At 39.5% G+C, this 20221-nt stretch overlaps 1 protein-coding gene across 3 annotated transcripts in view; it reads right to left on the reverse strand.

The window, feature by feature from the left end:
- Positions 1-1741: 1741 nt before the first annotated feature.
- Positions 1742-20221, reverse strand: part of akr1a1b (aldo-keto reductase family 1, member A1b (aldehyde reductase)) — a 43664-nt gene continuing 25184 nt past the window's right edge. For all 3 annotated transcript variants that reach the window (XM_048601851.1, XM_020516329.2, XM_048601852.1), the window contains exons 6-9: positions 18872-19071; positions 14409-14481; positions 2674-2760; positions 1742-2027 (exon numbers count right to left, since the gene is read on the reverse strand). In XM_048601851.1, coding sequence (XP_048457808.1) covers positions 1962-2027; positions 2674-2760; positions 14409-14481; positions 18872-19071 — 426 coding nt within the window. In that variant the 3' untranslated portion in view covers positions 1742-1961. The remainder of the gene's footprint in view (positions 2028-2673; positions 2761-14408; positions 14482-18871; positions 19072-20221) is intronic.

Here is a 20221-nt window from a genome sequence, read left to right on the forward strand (position 1 = left end):
GTATTAATATTCATTACAGACTTGTGACTAAACATGCTTATACTTGAAGCAGAAAACTTAAATAAATGTATTAATGAATAGATAAAAGAACATGGCAGAAAGTAGGAAATCAGCAGTTAGTGAATTTATAATTAGTTTGTAAAGAATTCAAAATCTCTAGAATTTATCACTATTTGAAGTTAGCTTCATGGAATCATTTTCAGACAGACCTCAAGGAAATAGCATAATTTTGTGGAAAGTAAATACTAAATTAAGGCTTGTTATTTCAAAGTTGAGTTTTCAAAGTCATCCAATCTATAGGATGATATCTACTATTATCTTTCCTGTACTTGCTCATTTTGGAGTTCTCTTCCTATTATGCATTGCTTAGTGACGTAGATTCAGTGTTGAAGTCCCAAATGAACAGAGAATTTCAGATCACGAGTAATTTGCAACCGAGGCGTGCTCACCCAAGGCAAATGTGTTGTATATGGAGTTGGGTCACAAATCAGCACGATTTTAGGCTCAAAGGCTTAATGTTATTCATTTTTCTATATCAAGTGGAAACTCACCACAGTTGGGAGCAATCTTCCCTCAGCTACATGGCCGTTGCAGGTCTCTGTGCAAGCAGATGAATGGCTGCTGCTTCCAGAACCCACTGCTGCACACGGACCTTGGAGGTCTGTGCAGTAGTGAAAGAAATTATAGGAAACATTGTCTGGCAGGTAGTATAGAATCAAGGTGTAAAGGAGGAGGGAAAATGTTATAACAATCAATCGTAACCATACAAAAGGAATGAGGAAAACTAATGGGGATTAATGCTCAAGTTCCCTACACTCAGTGCTTGCAGCTTAAAGTCTTAAAAGAAGTGTATGTAGAGATGGTAGATGTTTTGGGTGTAGTATTCAAAATTCTGCAAAGGTCCTAATTGATTGGAAAACCACAAATATAACAACAATGTTCAAAAAAGGAGACAACAGATTGTGGGAAACTATAGGCCAGTTTGCCTAACAGCTGTCATTGGGAAACTGCTGACATCCATTATTTAAGGAAGTAGTAACAAGACATTTAGAAAAGCATAAAATTATTAATCCTGCTTGATTCTTGAAAGGAAATAGTGTTTGACAATTTTTTTTTGAGCAGGGAGGATAAATAGGAATCTGTAGATGCAGACTACTTGGATTTCAATATGCTGGCTTATTAAAAGGTTACTATACAAGACAAGATTGGAGTATTGGGGTCAAAGTATTAGAAATGGACAAAGGAATGGGTGACTAATGAGAAGCAGTTTAGATAAAAATGTCATTTTTAAGTTGGAAAACAATAACTAGTAGGATACTGTGGGACCAGTGCAAGAGTCTCACCTATTTGCAATCTATGTTAGTAATGGAGAGGCACTGCATCTTAAGGATACATGGTAATGATGACAATCATGTGGCACATTCAAAGTAAGTTCACAAAGGGATGTATACCTCCAACCAGCTCCTGGGTGATTTCATATTCCCATATTGGCAAAAACAATTTCTTCATTCCCATTCAGGACAGTTAATATTTTGATGGGAGGTATACTAGTTTGTGATTACTCAAAATGGCAAAATGTTCATTCACCTACTCCCCCCATCAAAAGCCACGGTTTCTAAGATTCATTGGATATGTACCCTGTTTGAGATGTTTGTTACAGGTTGCGGCTGTCATGTAAACTGTTTCTCTATCAAGATCAGTTAGTTTTATACAAGGGGAATCAGGGCAAGGAAAACATGAATTGCAGTTTTCTTTTTCTCCTTTAATTATTTTGGCTTCAAGACTTTTATATCATAAAGTAACATTTGACAGAATCAGTGTTGAGTATCTAAAAAGCTACAAAGTATGACAATGGTTATGAAGATCCCTTAATCGTTTATTAAATCTTATTAGTAAGTAGCTTAAGATTTTCACATAATGCCACAAACACAACAAGGCAGAAGCAGCACACCCTGCCGACATTAATATGGATCATTAAAAGGGTAGTGGGGATGTTGTGCATCTCTGGGTACAAATTCATTGTCAACCTGCATTAACAAAGGAGGAAAAGGCATTAGTTCAAGAAATATGACATTACTATGCACACAATCCATAGCTCATTATTAACTAAATGTTTAATAATTTCTGATGCATTTTAGTATTGAACACACTCTTTTTAACCACGTGCCAGTATTAAGATGAATCAATCAATGGCTTAAGTGGCTAAAAGTAAACCTTCACATTACTAATAACAAAGTTTTCAAAAAATCTCCAAAGAAATCCAACATGCTACAGATATTGAAAACAAGATCATCTGATTAAATGGTGCTACTCCTCAAGACTAAAATCTAAACTATGCTCAGTTAAAGTTCACGTATTGAAGTGATTTTAGCAATAAATCTGAATTTTATTTACAGATGTCACGTGCAGTGCTACTTTGGAGGTGTAAAGATAGAATAGTTTGAAAAAGTTACCCATTTTACAGTAAAAATGGAACAATTTTAATATTCAGGGTGCAAGTGAGAATATAAATTTGAATAGGTAATCAGTTCTAGCCACACAGTACTCGACTGTGAAGTCAATATTGCAATCTCAGCTTTGACTGAAATTCAACTGCTTTCATCTATACAGCAGATAGGTCTCACTTAGGAGAGGCAAGATTTTGAGGGTTATGGCAAGGCCTTGTACACTTACTTTAATTTTCGGAACAATGTAACGCCAGTTTCTGTTGAGAGTTCCAATTCTTTTCATATCATCTTCAGTCAAGGTGAAATCAAACACCTAGAAGAGAACAACAATTACAAAATTGAGTGGAAAATAAGGAATTTTATTAACTGCTAACCAACTGGGAAAAAAAAACATGACAAACCCAGGCAATAAGTTCGCAAAAGGAGTGTGTGCAGCACAGAGAAATAAAGGTATGCAGTTCAAAAGTCCTTGCAACTTGGGGAGGTGTTAGCCTAATGTTATTATTGTTGGACTGCTATTCGAGAAACTCAGCTAATGTTCTGGAACCTTGGTTTGAATACTACAGCAGATGATTGAATTCGAATTCAATAAATATCTGGAATTAAGAGTCAAATAATGACAATTCAACCACTGCTGGTTGTTGGAAAAATCCATCTTGTTCGCTAATGTTCTTCAGTGAAGGAAATCTGCTACCTTTAACTGATCTGTTCACATGTCACTCCAGACCCGCAGCAATGTGACTGACTCTTAACTGTGCTTTGGAATGGCTTGGTTAGCCATTCAGGTGTAACAATCGCTATGACAGCACACGGAATGCAGCAGTTTAAGACGACAGCTCATCACCGTTTCAGAGCAACCAGGGAGAAGCAATAAATGCCGATGGAGCCGGCGATGCTCACCTCCCACAAGTGATTACTAAAAAATGTTATTTTTTAATGGATGATGACTGTTAAATTGTTGACCTGTATGCTCAGCAGTACTGACATTCATAAATAGTGTGTTCTTGGTAAACATTTATTTTCCCAGTGTGTTTTTTCACCTGGTGACGTTGCGTGGAACATGTGTCTCTTGTAGAGGCAGAACCAGAGAGATTTCTGGTTCTGACTTCCAAATGAATCTTCCTTTTCTCTCCTGCTGCTTAAAAGCAATTTTGAAATAGGGTTTAATTGTGGATTCCAGAGTCCATTCCCATTCTCTGTGCATTAGCCAGCTTGGTGAGACAATCTGTCATGTCCAATATATGAAATCACACAAGTATGAACTAAAACAGGAAATGAAAGTTTCTTGACACTGACATAGTTGTCTGGTTTTGATATCTTTTTTATAAAAAAAGTAGTTTAGTACATAGTTAAGTCCATGGAAGTTTCAGGTACAATAATCAGATGACAATTTTTAATTATAAAAATACTTTGTTTTAATCACTTTCTTAACAACTTATGGCTAAAATGACTAAGTAATAAACTGTTATCAATGTTTTATAAGAGGGACTTTGCATTTACTGGCTGGAAACCATTAATTGGATTTTTAAAAGTGTGGGACAACATTTGTAGCTGAAGCCTTGGAGATGTCTGGAACTCCAACACCATTAATTGGCACCAACTGGTCTGGAAAACCCCACAGACAATTACCCTGAACAAGTGTGAATAGGATCATCTCCTAATACATTATAGAACCCCAAGATTATCACCTGAGGACTACGCATCAGATGCATTCATTTCAAATGAAAAACTCTGGTTGAGAAAGGAATCCATCCCAGCCATAATACAAACCAAGTCAAAACCATCTGCCCGAATGTACAAACCATGACCATTTTTAGATTGGTCAGTTGGACAAAGCGGATCATTTTGTAAGTCAACTATGAAAGAAGAATGTAGAACACACAATTCATCTCCAACCTGATTGTTCTCATGTACCTGGTCTTTAAATGAGCTTGGCAGAGGATAAGCAGCAAGCTGCCTGCTCAAATTCTATAGGGAAGAGAAGTAGCTTAGGCAGATCTTGATGAGGTAACCTCAAAAGGAGAGAGATTTGCTGAAGAAAAATAAAATGCTCTTATCTCTTTCAAAGATTTGAATGATTTTCACCCAAGAAAATTAAAACAAATCAGAAACAATGACTGACCATTTGGAGAAGCCTCAGCTAATTATAGATCCTTTGTCAGTAATTTGTTAAAAAGGTTGGTCGTTGTGGTTGGTTGTCTTACCGAGCTGGTTCGTTGTTCCGCAGACGTTTCATTACCCTGCTGGGTAACATCATCAGTGCAGCCTCAGATGAAGCGTCATTGTGTTTTCCCGTCTGGTATTTAAACTCTGGAGTCCGTTGAGCTGGATTACCTCACTTCCGGTTTTCCTTCGCAGTGGAGTGTATATAGGGTCGAGTTCTATGTGTTTGCTGATGGCTTTTTTCATGGAGTACCAGACTTCTAGGAACTCCCATGCTTGTACCAGGATCTTGGTGTTGACCCAATTGAATTGCTGGTTCTCCTTATCCATGTGGATAGAGATGATGAGTATTGGTAGTCTTTTTGTAGCCAACTGATGTTTGCGTACCCTTCTTGTCAATTTCCTTCCCGTTTGTCCGATTGTCGTGTTTCTTACAGTCCCTGCAGGGAATCTTGTATGTGACGTTGGTCCTGTCCATAGTGGGTAGTGGGTCTTTGATTCGGACTAATGGCCGAGGCGGTGATGCAAAGACTGGAAAGTATGGCCCTTCCGCTAATCCAATTAAACTATGGATACACTATGTAGACAACACCTTTGTCATCATTAAACGGACCAAACTAGCGGAGACACACACAAACTAAAACAACACCCTCACCGGAATCAAATTCACCAGAGGACGAGGAGGAGGAGGAGGAGGAGGAGAACAACAAACAGGTTCCATTCCTGGACGTCACGGTAGAGCGCAGGACAAATGGGGAATTCCTAACGAAGGCTGAACCAAAGACCCACTACCCACTATGGACAGGACCAATGTCATATACAGAATTCCCTGCAGAGATGGTGAGAAACACTACATCGGACAAACAGGAAGGAAATTAACAACAAGGGTACGCGAACTTCAATTGGCTACAAAAAGACATGACCAATACTCATCATCTCTATCCACGTGGATAAGGAGAACCACCAATTCGATTGGGTCAACACCAAGATCCTGGGACAAGCACGGGAGTTCCTAGAAGTCTGGTACTCCACAAAAAAGCCATCAACAAACACGTAGAACTCCATCCCATATACACTCCATTGCAAAGGAAAACCGGAAGTGAGGTAATCCAGCTCAGACTCGAGTTTAAATACCAGGCGGGAAAACACAATGACGCTTCATCGGAGGCTGCACTGATATTTCCCAGTAGGGTAATGAAACATCTGTGGAACAACGAACTAGCTCTGCGAGCCAACCAACCACAACATCCACAACCCGAGCTACAAATCTACTCTAAAATCTTAAAGGTTGGTCATGTCTAACCAATTTAGTTAATTCTTTTGATGTCAGTGAGAATTAGGGGAAAACACTTCATTGACTATTTTCATTCCCAACACCAAACAAGATGATTCTGCTTCTTGGAGATCAAATCATCTCAGCCTCATGATAAACTCCACAGGGTAGTATCATTGGCTCAACCTCCAGCTGTTTCATAAAAAGTTCCCATAAAAAGGTCAGAAATGGGATAATTGCTAATGTTTCTGATATTCATTCTTATTTGTGATTTTTCATGACCGTTACTGACTAGACAACATTGAAATGTGAGTTGACAAGTGGCATGAAATGATTGCCCCACACAATACCAAGCCAATCTCCAAAAAGGAGAGAATCCAGTAGTTTCTTGACATCATGGTCACTGACCTTGCACCATCTACATTCTGGTAAGTTACTGTTGACCAGAAATGCAACTGAAATAGCTATGGGATTTGTATAGCTAGAAGAGAAAATCATAGATTCAAGGATTCTGTAGAAAGTAGCTCATGGCCAACACTAAAAGGTGTGCACAAGGATTGTAATGGAATATTCCCATCTACGTGGATGAATATGGTTCCAAAACTACATACCAACTCCGTCTACTGCCTGCATACAATGGCAGCAGTGTGAAGCACCTACAAGATGCACTGCAATAACTTAATTTGATTGTACTTCCAAACTTGAGACCTGCACAACCAAGGGAAGCATGTGCGAACACCACTATAATCAACTCAGGGTCAGCCTGAACAACGATTCAACAAAATGTCAAATTTCCAATCTGGACAAAGGAAAAGTTCCCTGAGCCATCTCATCTTGAAGGCCATACTTGTGTTATGAATGTGAGATTTTATAAGGTTTATTAAAATATTTTATTTTAAATCATATATCTTTAGAGAAATGAAGAGATGTGATCTCAGGTCTGCATGACAAGACGTTTATCTGGCACAGCCATTATGGGGACCATAGGTTCAGATCAGATATTACTGAAATGCAAGTATCACGTTTAATATGAAACAAAGGAAGAAACATATTACTGATGACTCTCCACCTCAGAGTTTGAACAGCAAGAGAGGGAGAACGAAAGATCAAGTGAGCCAAGGAAAAGCATTTGCTGTAGCCTATAGAGCAAATGGCTGTTTACTCTATCAATTACCAAGTGCAATTGTGGGGATAACTTCATTTATGTAAATGATTTGGATTAGAATATAGAAGGACTGGTTAGTAAGTTTGCGAACAACACCAAAATTGATGGCATTGTAGACAGTGAAGGTGGTTTTCTAAGATTACAGAGGGATCTTCATCAAATGGGTCAATGGGCTGAAAAAAAAAATCTAGATTGAACTCAATCTGCCAAGTGTGAGGTATTGCATTTTGGTACAACAAACAATTAATGTTATACAACTAATGGTTAGTGTTGTAGAACAGAGGGATACAGAGGTGCAGGTATATGATTCTTTGAAGTTTGCGTCACATACAGACAGGGTGGTTAAAAAGGAGTTTGGCAAGCTTGACGTCATTGCTCAGACCTTTGAGTATTGGAGATGGGAAATCATGTTGAGGTTGTGTAGGACATTGGTGAAGCCTCTTTGGGAATACTGTGTCCAGTTCTGGTTGCCCAGTTACAGGAAGGATATTTTTAAGCTGGACAGGGTTCAGAAGAGATTTACCAAGATGTTGCCGGGTATGGAAGGTTCGAGTTATAAAGAAAGGCTGGATACGCTGGGACTCTTTTCACTGGAGCATGAGAGATTGAGGGGTGACCTTATGGAAGTTTACATAATAATGAGTATAGATAGTGTTAATGGTAGTTGTGTTTTCCCCAGGATGGAGGATTTCAAGACTAGGGGGCACATTAAGGTGAGAGGAGAAAGATTTAAAAAAAAAGACAGAAGGACAATTTTTTTTTCTAGAGGGTGGTTCGCTTGTGAATGAACTTCCTGAGGAAGTGGTGGACGTGGGTACAATGTTTTAAAACACTTTTGGATAAGTACAGGAGTAGGAAAGCTTTGGAGGGACATGGACTAGGAGCAGGCAGGCGGGACTAATTAGTTTGGGATTATATTTGGCATTGACTGGTTGGACCGAAGGGTCTGTTTCTGTGCTTTTTAATAGAATTTTTTTTATATAGAATCTCCAGTGTGGAAACAGGCTGTTCACCTGTTCAACAAATCCACACCGACCCGCATCCCACCAGGCCCATTCCCCTACCCTAGCCATATAACCCTGCATTTCCCATGGTTAACACATCTGGACACTACAGGGTAATTTAGCATGGCCAATTCACCTAACTTGCACATCTTTGGACTGTGGGAGGAAACCCACGTAGACACAGGGAGAATGTCTGTGTGGAATTTGCACAGTCGCCAGAGGGTGGAATCGAACCCGGGACCCTGGCGCTGTGAACCCTGACCCTGGTGCTAACCACTGACCCATCGTGCTGGGCATGCTGCATGACTGTGACTCTAAACAGATGGAACTTGTAGGGATTTAAGCATACTGGAAGATTTGCTCTCCCAAGATTTCAGAGTGGGCCTTATTGCTTAAAGTCAATTGGGTAATTTCCAGGATGGAGGGAAGAGGACTTTTGATAATTATTGAACAATACAACTTAGCAAAACATGGAGGAGAAGTGAACCCTGGAACCAGTGTGACTCGATTGTTTCCTCAAAGTTCTGCAATTCTGTGGGAAGTGTGCTGTAAAGTATTGGATCATTTTAAAACTGGTTATTGCTTCCATACGCTCTTTTTAAAAAGAGTATTAGCTACCTAAGTAATGTTCAATCAATGGCTCATTTGGCTTCCACATTATAGTAAATGTCATAAAACCTCAAATTTTGTGCACAATTTTTTCAAGTCAGTCACTGAGAATACAAATATCTTTTTAAAGTTTTGGTCTTGATTATGATCATACAGTTGATATTGGAGAGGAGATTTACACAATTCATCATCATTGGGAAGGTGAATAGGAAAACACGATCCTGACGAAAACCATGTTTTAAGTGATTATAACAGACAGGTGTTTATTTTGTAGTTTCAACATTGTGGCATGCTATAGGGAATAAGAAAGGTAGGTGAACAAAGTTGGAATTAATATCGTCAGAAATCAAAGTGTACATGTGGATTAGTGTTCCATGCCAGAAACAAACAAAAATATTGTGGTGCAAATTGTGAAATGGTACAATTTCACGTTTATAATGAAAAATGTGGTTTATTTTACAGTATCATTTTCAGCATTTAGGGAACATAGAGCTGGTAGAAGGCAGCAATGTTAAATTCTGCCTTGTGATAGGGAAGGGGCTTACACTAAAAAGGTTGTAATGTGTCTCAGAACAATTTAGGGGCCTGTTTAATTAGACAAATGGGGCAGTGTGTTTGAAGTGATCATCTTTAGCGGTTCTGCAGGGATGAGAAGGCAGAGTAGTTGACCAGCTATGTAGTTAGGATGCTGTAGTAGTCCTGGGGACCAAAATGATCCAATGTATTCCAAATATGGTCTAACAAGCGCCTTGAATAGTTTTAGCAAGACTTCCCAACTTTTATATTCCATTCTCTTTACATACAAATGTAAGAACCAGGAGCAGGAGTAGGCCATCTGGCCCTTCAAATCTACTCTGCCATTCAGTAAGTTCGTGCCTCAGCTCCACCTACCCACCCTCTCACCATAACCCTTAATTCCTTTACTGTTCAAAAAATTATTTATCCTAGATTTAAAAACATTCAATGAGGAAGCCTCAACTACTTCACTGAGCAGGGAATTCCAAAAAAGATTCACAACCCTTTGGGTAGAGAAGTTCCTCCTCACTTCAGTCCTAAACCTGCTCCCCCTAATTTTGAAGCTATGCCCTCTTCTAGTTTCACCCGCATGTAGAAACAACCTCCCTGCTTTTATCTTATCTATTCTCTTCATAATTTCATATGTTTCTATAAGATCCCCCCCCCGCAACATTCTTCTAAATTCCAATGAATGCAATCCTAGTCTACTCCGTCTCTCCTCATAAGCCAACCCTCTCAACTCCAGAGTCAGAGTCAATCTAGTGAATCTCCTCCAGTGCCAGTATATCCTTTCTCAAGTAAGCAGACCAAAACTGCTCACAGTACTCAGGTGTGGTCTCACCAGCACCCTATACAGCTGCAACACAGCCTCCTTGCATTTAAACTCAATCCTTCTAGCAATGAAGGACAAAATTCCATTTGCCTTCTTAATTACCTGTTGTACCTGCAAACCAACCTTCTGCAATTCATGCACGAGGACATATAGGTCCCTCTGCACTGCAGCATGCTGCAATTTTTTTAACTGTTCAAATAATAGTCCTTTTTACTGTTATTCCCACCAAAATGGACAACTTTACATTTATCGATATTGTACTGTCTGCCAGATCTTTGCTTACTCACTTAAACTATCTATAATCCCTCTGCAAACTTTGAGTCTTCTGCACACTTTGCTCTACCACTCATCTTAGTGTCATCTGCAAACTTTGACACATGACACATGGTCCTCAACTCCATATCAGCTATGTAAATTGTAAACAATTGTGGTCCCAACACTGATCCGAGGCACACCACTAGTCACCAATCAGAAAAGCACTTTGAAGAAGGGTCCCGACCAGACACCTCAACTTTCCTACTCCTCTGATGCCGCCTGGCCTGCTGTGTTCCTCCAGCTCTGCAATGGGTTGACTTTGACTCCAGCATCTGCGGTTCTTGCTATCTCCATTTATCCCCAATCTTTGCTTCCTGTTGGTTAATCAATCCTCAATCCATTCTAATACATTGCCTTTAACGCTGTGCACCTTTATCTTATGTAGCAGCCTTTTGTGCAAAATCCAGATACACCACATCAACTGGGACCACGTTGTCCACCGTGCTCATAATGTCTTCAGAGTTCCAGCAAGTTAGTTAAGCATGACCTGCCTTTCATGAACCCACACTGCATCTGCCCAATAGGACAATTTCTATCTAGATGTCTTGCTATTTCTTCCTCGATGATAGATTAAAGCATTTTCCCCACTACAGAAGTTAAGCTAATCAGCCTATAATTCGCCATCTTTTGTCTACTTACCTTTTGTAAACACTGGCATTACATTTGCTGTTTTCCAATCTGCTGGAACTGCTCCAGAGTCCAGCAAATTTTGGAAAATTACCATGAGTGCATTTGCTATTTCTCCTGCCATCTTTTAGTACCTTGGGATGCATTCCATCAGGACCAGGAGGCTGGTCTACCTTTAGCTCCATTAGCTTGCCCAATACTACCTCTTTCATGATGATGGGTCCTCAACTACCTTAGTCTCCTTATCATCAATTACTGGCATGTTACTCATGTCCTCCACTGTGAAGACCAACACAAAAAATGCCTGTTCAAATCCTCAGCTATTTCATTTCCCATTATTAAAACCCCTTTTCATCCTCTAAAGGACCAATGTTTACCTTAGCCACTCTTTTTCATTTTATATATTTGTAGAAACCTTTGCTATTGGTCTTTATATTCTGAGCTAGTTTACTCTTGTAATCTTAGTTTTTTTTTTAAAACTGCTTTTTTTGTGGCTTTCAGTTGATGTTTAGTTTTCCCAATCTTCTAGTTTCCACTGGTGTTTGCAACTTCGTATGTCTTATCTTTCAATTTGAAAGCCTCCCTCATCTCCTTAGACATCCATGGCTGATTACCCCTTTTCCGACAGTCCTTCCTTTTCACCGGTATATATACTTTTGCTGAGCACTTTGAAAAACTGCTTTGAAAGTCCTCCACTGTCCCACCATAAAGTCTTTGCTTCCAGTCTACTTTAGCTAACTCCTCCCTCATCCTATTGTAATCTCCTTTGTTTAAGCACAACACCCTGGTATTGGATTTTATCTTCTCACTTTGTATCTGTACTGTAAATTCAGCCATACTGTGATCGCTCCTTCCAAGAAGATCGCTAATTATGAGATCTCATTACTGTCTCATTACACAGGACCAGATCTTGCTCCCTCATTGGTTCCATTTCATACTTTCCTTATTTTAAAAAAAGTCTATAATCTATTTGCCTTCCTTTTTATCTGAACTTCTGCTTGCTTTTCGTGATTTATACAAGACTCCCAAAGCTCTTTATGCTGCAGCTTTTTGCTATCTTTCTCTATTTAAATATTCAGTTTGCCCTGCTAACACGCATAACTTCACATCTTTCCAACATCATATTCTATCTGCCAAGTTTTTGCCCACTCACTTGACTTAATTATAATCTTATGTAGAATCCATCATCCTTCCCAATCAACTTCCCACCTATTTTTGTCATCCGCAAACTTGGCTTTGGTACATTCACTTCCTTCAAAGTCATTAATATAATAGTGCCTCCAGCACTGATCCCTATCTTTCTTCATTAGTTACAGGTTGCCATTCTGAAAATTTCCCTTTATCCCAACTGCCTGTCTTCCATTAGTAATTCAAACCTTAAACCATGCTAATATACTATTTCCAACAATTCTTGTCTTATTAAAAGTAGCCTAATGCATATAATCCAAACATATTGCATCCAAGGTCCCCATTTATCTATCTTGTTTGTTACTTCTACAACGATAAACTGACATTTGTCAAGCAGGATTTCTCCAGGAAACCATGCTAACTCTACTTGATTTTAGGTATTTCTAAATGCTCTAGATCCTAACATTTTCCCAGTGACAGGTGTTAAACTAATTGGCCTATTGTTATCCATTTTGTTTATTTCGCTTTTGCATAAGGGAGCTACTTTCAGTCATCCAGTGCTGTGGGACTTTTCCAGAATCTAAGGATTGATGAGAATTACTACTAAAGCATCCACTATCTTTGTTGCTACTTCCTTGAATGCAACCCATCAGATCCAGGGGATATTTTGGCCTTTATGTGCCATTAGTTACCCCAATTATTTTTTCCCCCTAGTGATAGTTATTGCATTTACTTCCTCCCCACCTTTTGCCTCATGATTATTTGGTATTTTTAGAATACTATTAGTGTCTCATACCATGAAGCCTAATACAAAGTATTTATTCAACTCCTTTGCCATTTCCTGGTTCTCCACTATCATCTTCCCAATTTCATTCTTTAAAGGGGTCCATGTTTACTTTGGCCTTGCTCCCTTTTTATATTTTTAAAACAAACTTTTCTTGTCTATCGTGATATTACTTGCTAGTTTACAGTCAAAGTTTATTTTCAATTAGATAGGTTTTTAAGAACTTTCCCAATCCTCTGGCTTACCACTAACCTTTGCCATCTTGTACTTTTCTTTTAATTTGATGCTATCCTCAACTTCCTTTTTAATCATGGTTGGCTTATCCCCTTCCTGGAATTCTTCTTTCTCATTTGGTTACATCAGTTGTGTGTACTTCAGTGTAGCTGAGTAAGGAGGTTGAAAAACCCATAAGCAGTTGAGCAAGATTAGAGCTCAAGGAAAACCCAGGCACATATCCAGCTAGGTGAAACTAGTTTTTGGTTAGAAAAAAAGCCAGAATTATGCTTGAGAGTGAGTGCTAGAATACAATATCAGAGTCCAGGTGAGCAGAGACCAGGAAAGGACTGTACACAATCAGAATAGGAGAAGTCACTGCAGCAGTCTATGGCAATACCTTGAGGGGGAGTTCCAAGACTAGGCCAGCTAAAGTGAAGATTTGTCATCCCTTGTCAAATTTAAATCGATTTGATGACCCACTACATTATTCACATCTGGGAGGGGAGTCGTTGAGAAATGCATAATTTGTCTTGCATGCATTTGCTAGTTTAATGTGGGCAATAGGGGTTGGATAACAGTATATTATGCACGTTTATCACATTAAATCAGTGTTAGAAATCGGCTGTACATGTATTGTAGATGGCATTATTGTTCTGATGTATCAAAAAGTATTTTACTTCTGTCTGAACTGTAAAATTGAGGCCTTTCCCCTCTATCTTACCTTTTATCTACTTTTTAAAGAAACAATGGTTTCTAACCAGATCATAAAGAAGGCAGTTTAGTCTTGGATCATAACAGCTGGTATACTTTACTGATGATTTGGGGCAATTTGAATATTAGGTTCATATTTTACTGTATATTTAATAAGTATTCTGTGATAACAACAATGTACCTGATGTAAGCAATGGGACCAATATGAGGGAAACTGTAAAAATTTGTAGCTCAAAATCTGATAATCAAATATAATAATTCTGTATCCAGTTCTGGTGGTAAAGACAGACATGTAAGCACTGTTGATAGTGAAGAGAAAAGTCATGTGACCATTACACAGTATCAGTGATTTGGATTAATGAAAGATTGGTTACACTTCATTCAGTAACCTGTGGAAATCATTCATTCAAAAAACCAACTGGATATTAAAAGGGGGTGTGGATATTAATTTAGCTGTGCAGTGATCCTAATGCAGGTGAAATGGCTTTCCTCATTCGCAACTACCTTTTCATTACAAGATCAGAACCAATGCACATACTATGAACACAATCTTTATTTCTGACTGTTTCTACAACTAGCATTGAGTTAATTTTAACATTTGTGAAACAGCCATGTTACCTGTAGATTTTGTGCAATTCGTGCTGGATTGACACTCTTTGGAATGGCTACTACTCCACGTTGTACCTGCCACCTGCAGAGGAAAGTCATCTAATGAGGTTACGTGGAAAGATTCTGGAAAGCTCGAGTAAAAAAGTTTCATTATATTAATTCCAACTCATTGATCAACAGTAATGAGCCTTCACTGGCCTGTATCATTGCCCTATGACAACCTTTCATAATTCAAAACTTCAGAACAGAAAAGAATCATAGCTTTTATCCAGGATTTGGTCACAAACTGGCAAAGTGCTGAAAAAAAATTCAGTACTTCTAGCAGGATCTCTGAAAAGAGAAAAAGTGTTAGCATTTTGTGTTCCAATGATTCTTGAAGATTCATAATCAGAGTCAAGAATTTAATTCTTTCTTTCTCAACAGATGCTGTTGACCGGAGTAACTGTTTTCATTTCGGATTTGCAATTGCATTGTCTTGCTTTTAATGTGAGATCATATCCTGTCCATGCCAAATGTGTGAACAAGATCTGAGGATGGGTCACTAGACCTGAAACTTTAAACTCTGATCTGTCTCCACATATGCTGCTAAACCTGCTGAACTTTTCCAGGAATTTCTGTTTGCGTGTGAACAGGGATATTTGGATAGAATAGGTTTCCAGATTATCCATTGCTTTGAACTCCAGGCATCATTAATATATTTCTTGGAACATGTAACATAATTGTATCACTCAGGTATTCACAGTTGAGAGGACTGCACCCAGTGGCTGAGGGAAGGGAAGGAAGACCAGTTAACAACATTACCCACTGTTGCCAAGCAGAGCAGAAGCTTTTCCTCAAGCGGGTTAAAGTCCATAGCATTATTCAGAGTCCTATCCAAAACATTCAACTGTAGGAGTCATATCTAGAATATATATTACAATGCATTTTTCTGACAGACCACAAAAGATAACTTTAAAAACCCAACTGATTGTACAGTTCATTCTCCTTTGGTATTATTTTGATTGAACTATTTTTAATCCTTATTAGGATACACATTTTAAGATTCTGTGGTGGTGCAGATAGGTTTTTGGGGGGAAAACACATGCCCCGTCCCCTGAAATGTATTGATCGTTTGTCATTCTCCGTTTTCTCATAAAACCCAAGCTATTTAGTTCAAGGATGTTATCACACCATCCAGTTTTCTGCCTATGTACACTAGGCTTTTCCTCTAGTTTTCCTTCCAACATCATCTTTCATAAACTATTGTTTCGTAACAAATCGAAGTATTTCAACTTCAGTCTGTCCACCACTAATAAATCTGTCTAATCAACTCTGACCTGATGCAAATACTCATTTGGTTGTACCTCTTTTTATCCATTTCATTCCAAGCGTCCTGCAGAAGCACTGAAGTTCAAAAGAACTGAGCATTTCCTGGTTTATAATAATTTAGGCCATGAGACATAGGAGCAGAATTAGGCCATTCAGCCCATCAAATCTGCTCTGTCATTCAATCTTGGCTGATGTTTCTCAACTGCAATCTCCAGCCTTCTCCTTGTAACCCTTGATCCTCTCACTAATCAAGAACCTATCTTAAATACACTTAATGACTTGGTCTCCACGGCCCTCTGCAGCAATGAGGTTCACAGATTAACAACCCTCTGACTCAAGAAGTTCTTCCTCATCTCAGTTCTAAAGGGCTGCCCTTCATATTGAGACTGTGTCCTCAGGTCTTAGCCTCTCCCACTAGTGGAAACATTATCTTCACATCACTTGATCCAGGCCTCTCAGTATTCTGCGAGTTTCAACGAGACCTCCCCACCAATCCTTCTAAATTCATTGAATATTGACCTAGAGTCCTCAACCACTTGTCACACAACATGCCTCTCCTCCTAGGGATCATTCTTGTAAACCTCCTTTGGAGGCTAGCACATCCTTAGAGACAGGGCCAAAACTGCTCACAATATTCCAAATGCTGTCTGACCAGAGTCTTGTACTGCTGAGGCTGTATATTTCTGCTCTTGAATTCTAGTTCACTTGAAATGAATTCAAACATTGCACCTGCCTTCCTAACTGCCAAATTAATCCGCTTGTTAACCTTAAGAGAATCCTGAACTAGGACTCCCAAATCTTTGTACTTCAGACTTCCGAAGACTTTCCCCATTTAGAAATGGTCTATGCCTCTATTCTTCCTGCCAACATGTATAACCTGATCTTGTATTCAATGTGCCGCTCCTTTGCCTCTCTTCCAGTCTGTCCATGTCCTTCTGCAGCCTCCCCACTTCCTCATTACTACCCCTCCACCTATCACCTGAAAACTTAGCAAAAACGCCCTCGTAGCTTCATCCAAATTGTTAATATACAACACGAATAGTTGCAGTCCCAATACAGACCCCTGTAAATCTCCACTAGTTACTGGCTGCCATCCTGAAAAAGACCACATTTTCCCCCTACCGTCTGCCTTCTGCCAGTCAGCCAATCCTGTATCCATGCCAGTACCGTAACCGTAACACCCATGGCCTCTTATCTTATTTGGCGGCCTCCTGTGTGGCACCTTGTCAAAGACCTTCTGGAAATCCAAATAGATCATGTCCACTGGCTAACTTTGTCTAACCTGACCGTTAGCTCCTCAAGAGATTCTAACAGATTTATCATCAGGCATTACCTTCCCTTGATAAGCTGTGCTGACTCCGCAATTTCATCCTTCGTAATGGACTTTAAAATCTTACAAACAACCAAGGTCAGGCTAACTGGCCTATAGTTTCTAGTGTTCTGCCTCCCTCCCTTCTTAACAACAGTGTTACATTAGCGATTTTCTAGTCCTCTGGCACAGTTCCTGACTCAAATGATTCCTCAAAGATCACCACCAATGCATCTACAAGCTCCTGAGTTATCTCCTTCAGAACTCTGGGGTGTAGTCCATCTGGTCTGGATGATTTATCCATCTTCAGATCTTTAAGCTTCCCCAGCATCTTCTCTTCAGTGATAGCCACTATATTCACATCTGCACCCGGAGTCTCCTGAAATTCTGGTATGCTGCTAGCATTTTCCACTGATGCAAAGTACTATTCAGTTATAGAATCATACAGCACGGAAACAACCCTACCGTCCAACTCGTCAGTGCTGATCAGACATTCCAATCTGACTTAGTCCCATTTGCCATAATTTGGCCCATATCCCTCTAACCCTTTCTGTTCATAAACCCACCCAGATGCCTTTTTAATGTTGTAATTGTACCAGCTTCAACCACTTCCTCTGGTAGATCATTCCACAAACACACCACCCTCTGCATGAAAAGTTACCCATCAGGTCCTTTTTGTATCTTTCCCCTCTCACCTTAAACCTATGCCTTCTAGTTTTGTACTTACCCAGCCTAGGAAAAAGATCTTGGCTATTCACCTTGTTCATGCCCCTCATGATGTTGAAACCTCTAAGCCACAGCTATTCAGCCCCTCACTAACTCAAAATCTCTCGTCCCTGCAACATCCTTGTAAATCTTTTCTGCACCCTCTCAAGTTTAACAACATCTTTCTTATAGAAGGGCAACCAGAATTGAACGCAATATTCTAAAAGTGGCCTAACCAATATCCTGTACAGCAGTAATATGACCTCCCAACTCTTATACTCGATGTTCTGGCCAATGAAAGCAAGTGTGCTAGATGACTTCCTCACTACCCTATCTACCTGCGACTCTGCTTTCAAAGGGTGCCTCTGCACCCCTAGGTCTCTTTGTTTGGCAACACACCCCAAGTCCCTACCAGGAAGGGTATAAATCCTGCCTTGACTTGCCTTACCAAAAATGCAACACCTCACATTTATCTAAGTTAAACTCCATCAGCCACTCCTCAGCCCATTGGCCCATCGGATCAAGGTCCTCTGAGGTAATCTCCTTTGCTGTTCACTACCCCGCCTATTTTGGTGTCATCGGGTAACTTACTAACTGTACCTTGTATATTCACATTCAAATGTTTAAATAATGACAGAAAGCAGTGGGCCCAGCAGCGATCCTTGTGGCACACCACTGGTCACAGGCCTCCAGTGTGAAAAGGAACCCTCTACTACCATCCACTGTCTCCTACCTTCAAGCTAATTTTGTTTCCAATTGGCTAACTCCACCTGGATCCCATGTGGTCTAACTGTACTAAACAGTCTACCACGCGGAACCTTGTCTAATGCTTATTCTTTGTTCCCCGTTAATACTGCTTCAGCCTCTTTTTCTAACAGTTAAATGTCCAGTCTTAGCTCTCTCTTACCCTTTAGAAATCAAAAAGAACCCTTGCAATCTTCTTTCATATTACTAGCCAGTTCACTCTCCTTTCATTTGCTGCTCCTTACTGCTTTTTAGTTAGAGTATTTTTTAAAAAAAGTTTATGTAGTTCAACGTTTAACACCTTAAATGGCAATAGAAAACAGCATGCTTCAATTAATTTAGGCTTAGCTCTTTTTTTGGTGGATTTATCTTTCCAAATATTGGTTGACACAGTCTTTGCTTGTACCTGAGCAGAATTTGAGCAGGAGATTTCCCATGTTTTTCAGCTATAGCTTTAACGTTGGTATCTTCTAGTAAGAATGGTTCATCTGATGCTTTCCACAGCCGATCAGAGGATCCAAGAGGACTGTATGCAGTCACCACCAACCCATGCTTCTGGCAATGCCCAATCAGCTCATTCTGGGCGAGATATGGATGGCATTCAATCTAAGAAAATACAAAATAAAAAATATTTTAAGCCGTGCATCGTCACCAGGATTTATGTATCATTGTTAGATCTAAAAACCTTTGTTTAGGTGCACAGTAATTTGCAGGAAACCCCCAGTACCAGAAATGTTACTCCTTCACCTTACCACCAACAAATCATTCAGATTAGTTGGTTTATAAGTAATTATACAAGTCTTGAATCAAAGAAAAAATGCTACATGCTAACCAATATGTCATGATGGATATTTTCTCCAAGTGATTAATTGTGAATGCAGAGAATCGTTATTTGGCATTGTATAACTATACATCCACATGTTTGTCAGAATGTGACCCCTAGAGTATGGAAAACAGATAATCTCCTAGAAGGCAGCTCAAGATATCTATTGTAAGATGAATCCTCACCACTGTTTATCCTGTTGTATGAGTTATCTGGTAGATTTGCTGCCACCATCCTTTCTCTGGAAGGATTCAACAGGGTCTGCTTAGTCTAGTGTGATAGAGGCTCATCTTAAACAAAAAAATGGGGTTTAATGCATTATAGCAACTATTTACAAGTTAGATTAATACAAGAGACAGTGTGAGATAGACTAATGAAAACTATGCAGATGGCAGGTCAAATTCCTTCAAGATCCTAAACTGACTTCCCTCCTCCCCAAACGTATGTAACATTACAATGGTGGTCTTTACGTACACATCAGTATTGACCCGAAAACAATATCTATCCTCCTTCTCAAGCTTCCTCCCCATTATTAACATCTATGAATTTGTATCACTGCACTCCACCCAGGATCAGTGGCTTCACATATTCAAGTGGTTTAATTCAAGTTAATTAGATGTCAGATTGTTTGAGAGAAGCCACAAGTATGGCTGATTCTTGCAAATTGAACTCTTTAGTATTGATAGCAGTGGAAAACATTTTTTTTATAGAATCCCTACAGTGTGGAAACAAGCCCTTCGGCCCAACAAGTCCACACCGAACCTCAGAGTATCCTGCCCATCATCCCCCTATAACCCACCTAATCTACACATCCCTATGGGCAATTTAGCATGGCCAACCCACCTTGCCTGCATATCTTTGGACTGTGGGAGGAAACCCATGCAGACACGGGGAGAATGTGCAAACTCCACACAGACCGAGGCTGGAATCGAA

Source organism: Rhincodon typus, chromosome 10 (genome assembly GCF_021869965.1).
Source record: "Rhincodon typus isolate 14 chromosome 10, sRhiTyp1.1, whole genome shotgun sequence".
Classification (NCBI taxonomy): Eukaryota; Metazoa; Chordata; class Chondrichthyes; order Orectolobiformes; family Rhincodontidae; genus Rhincodon; species Rhincodon typus.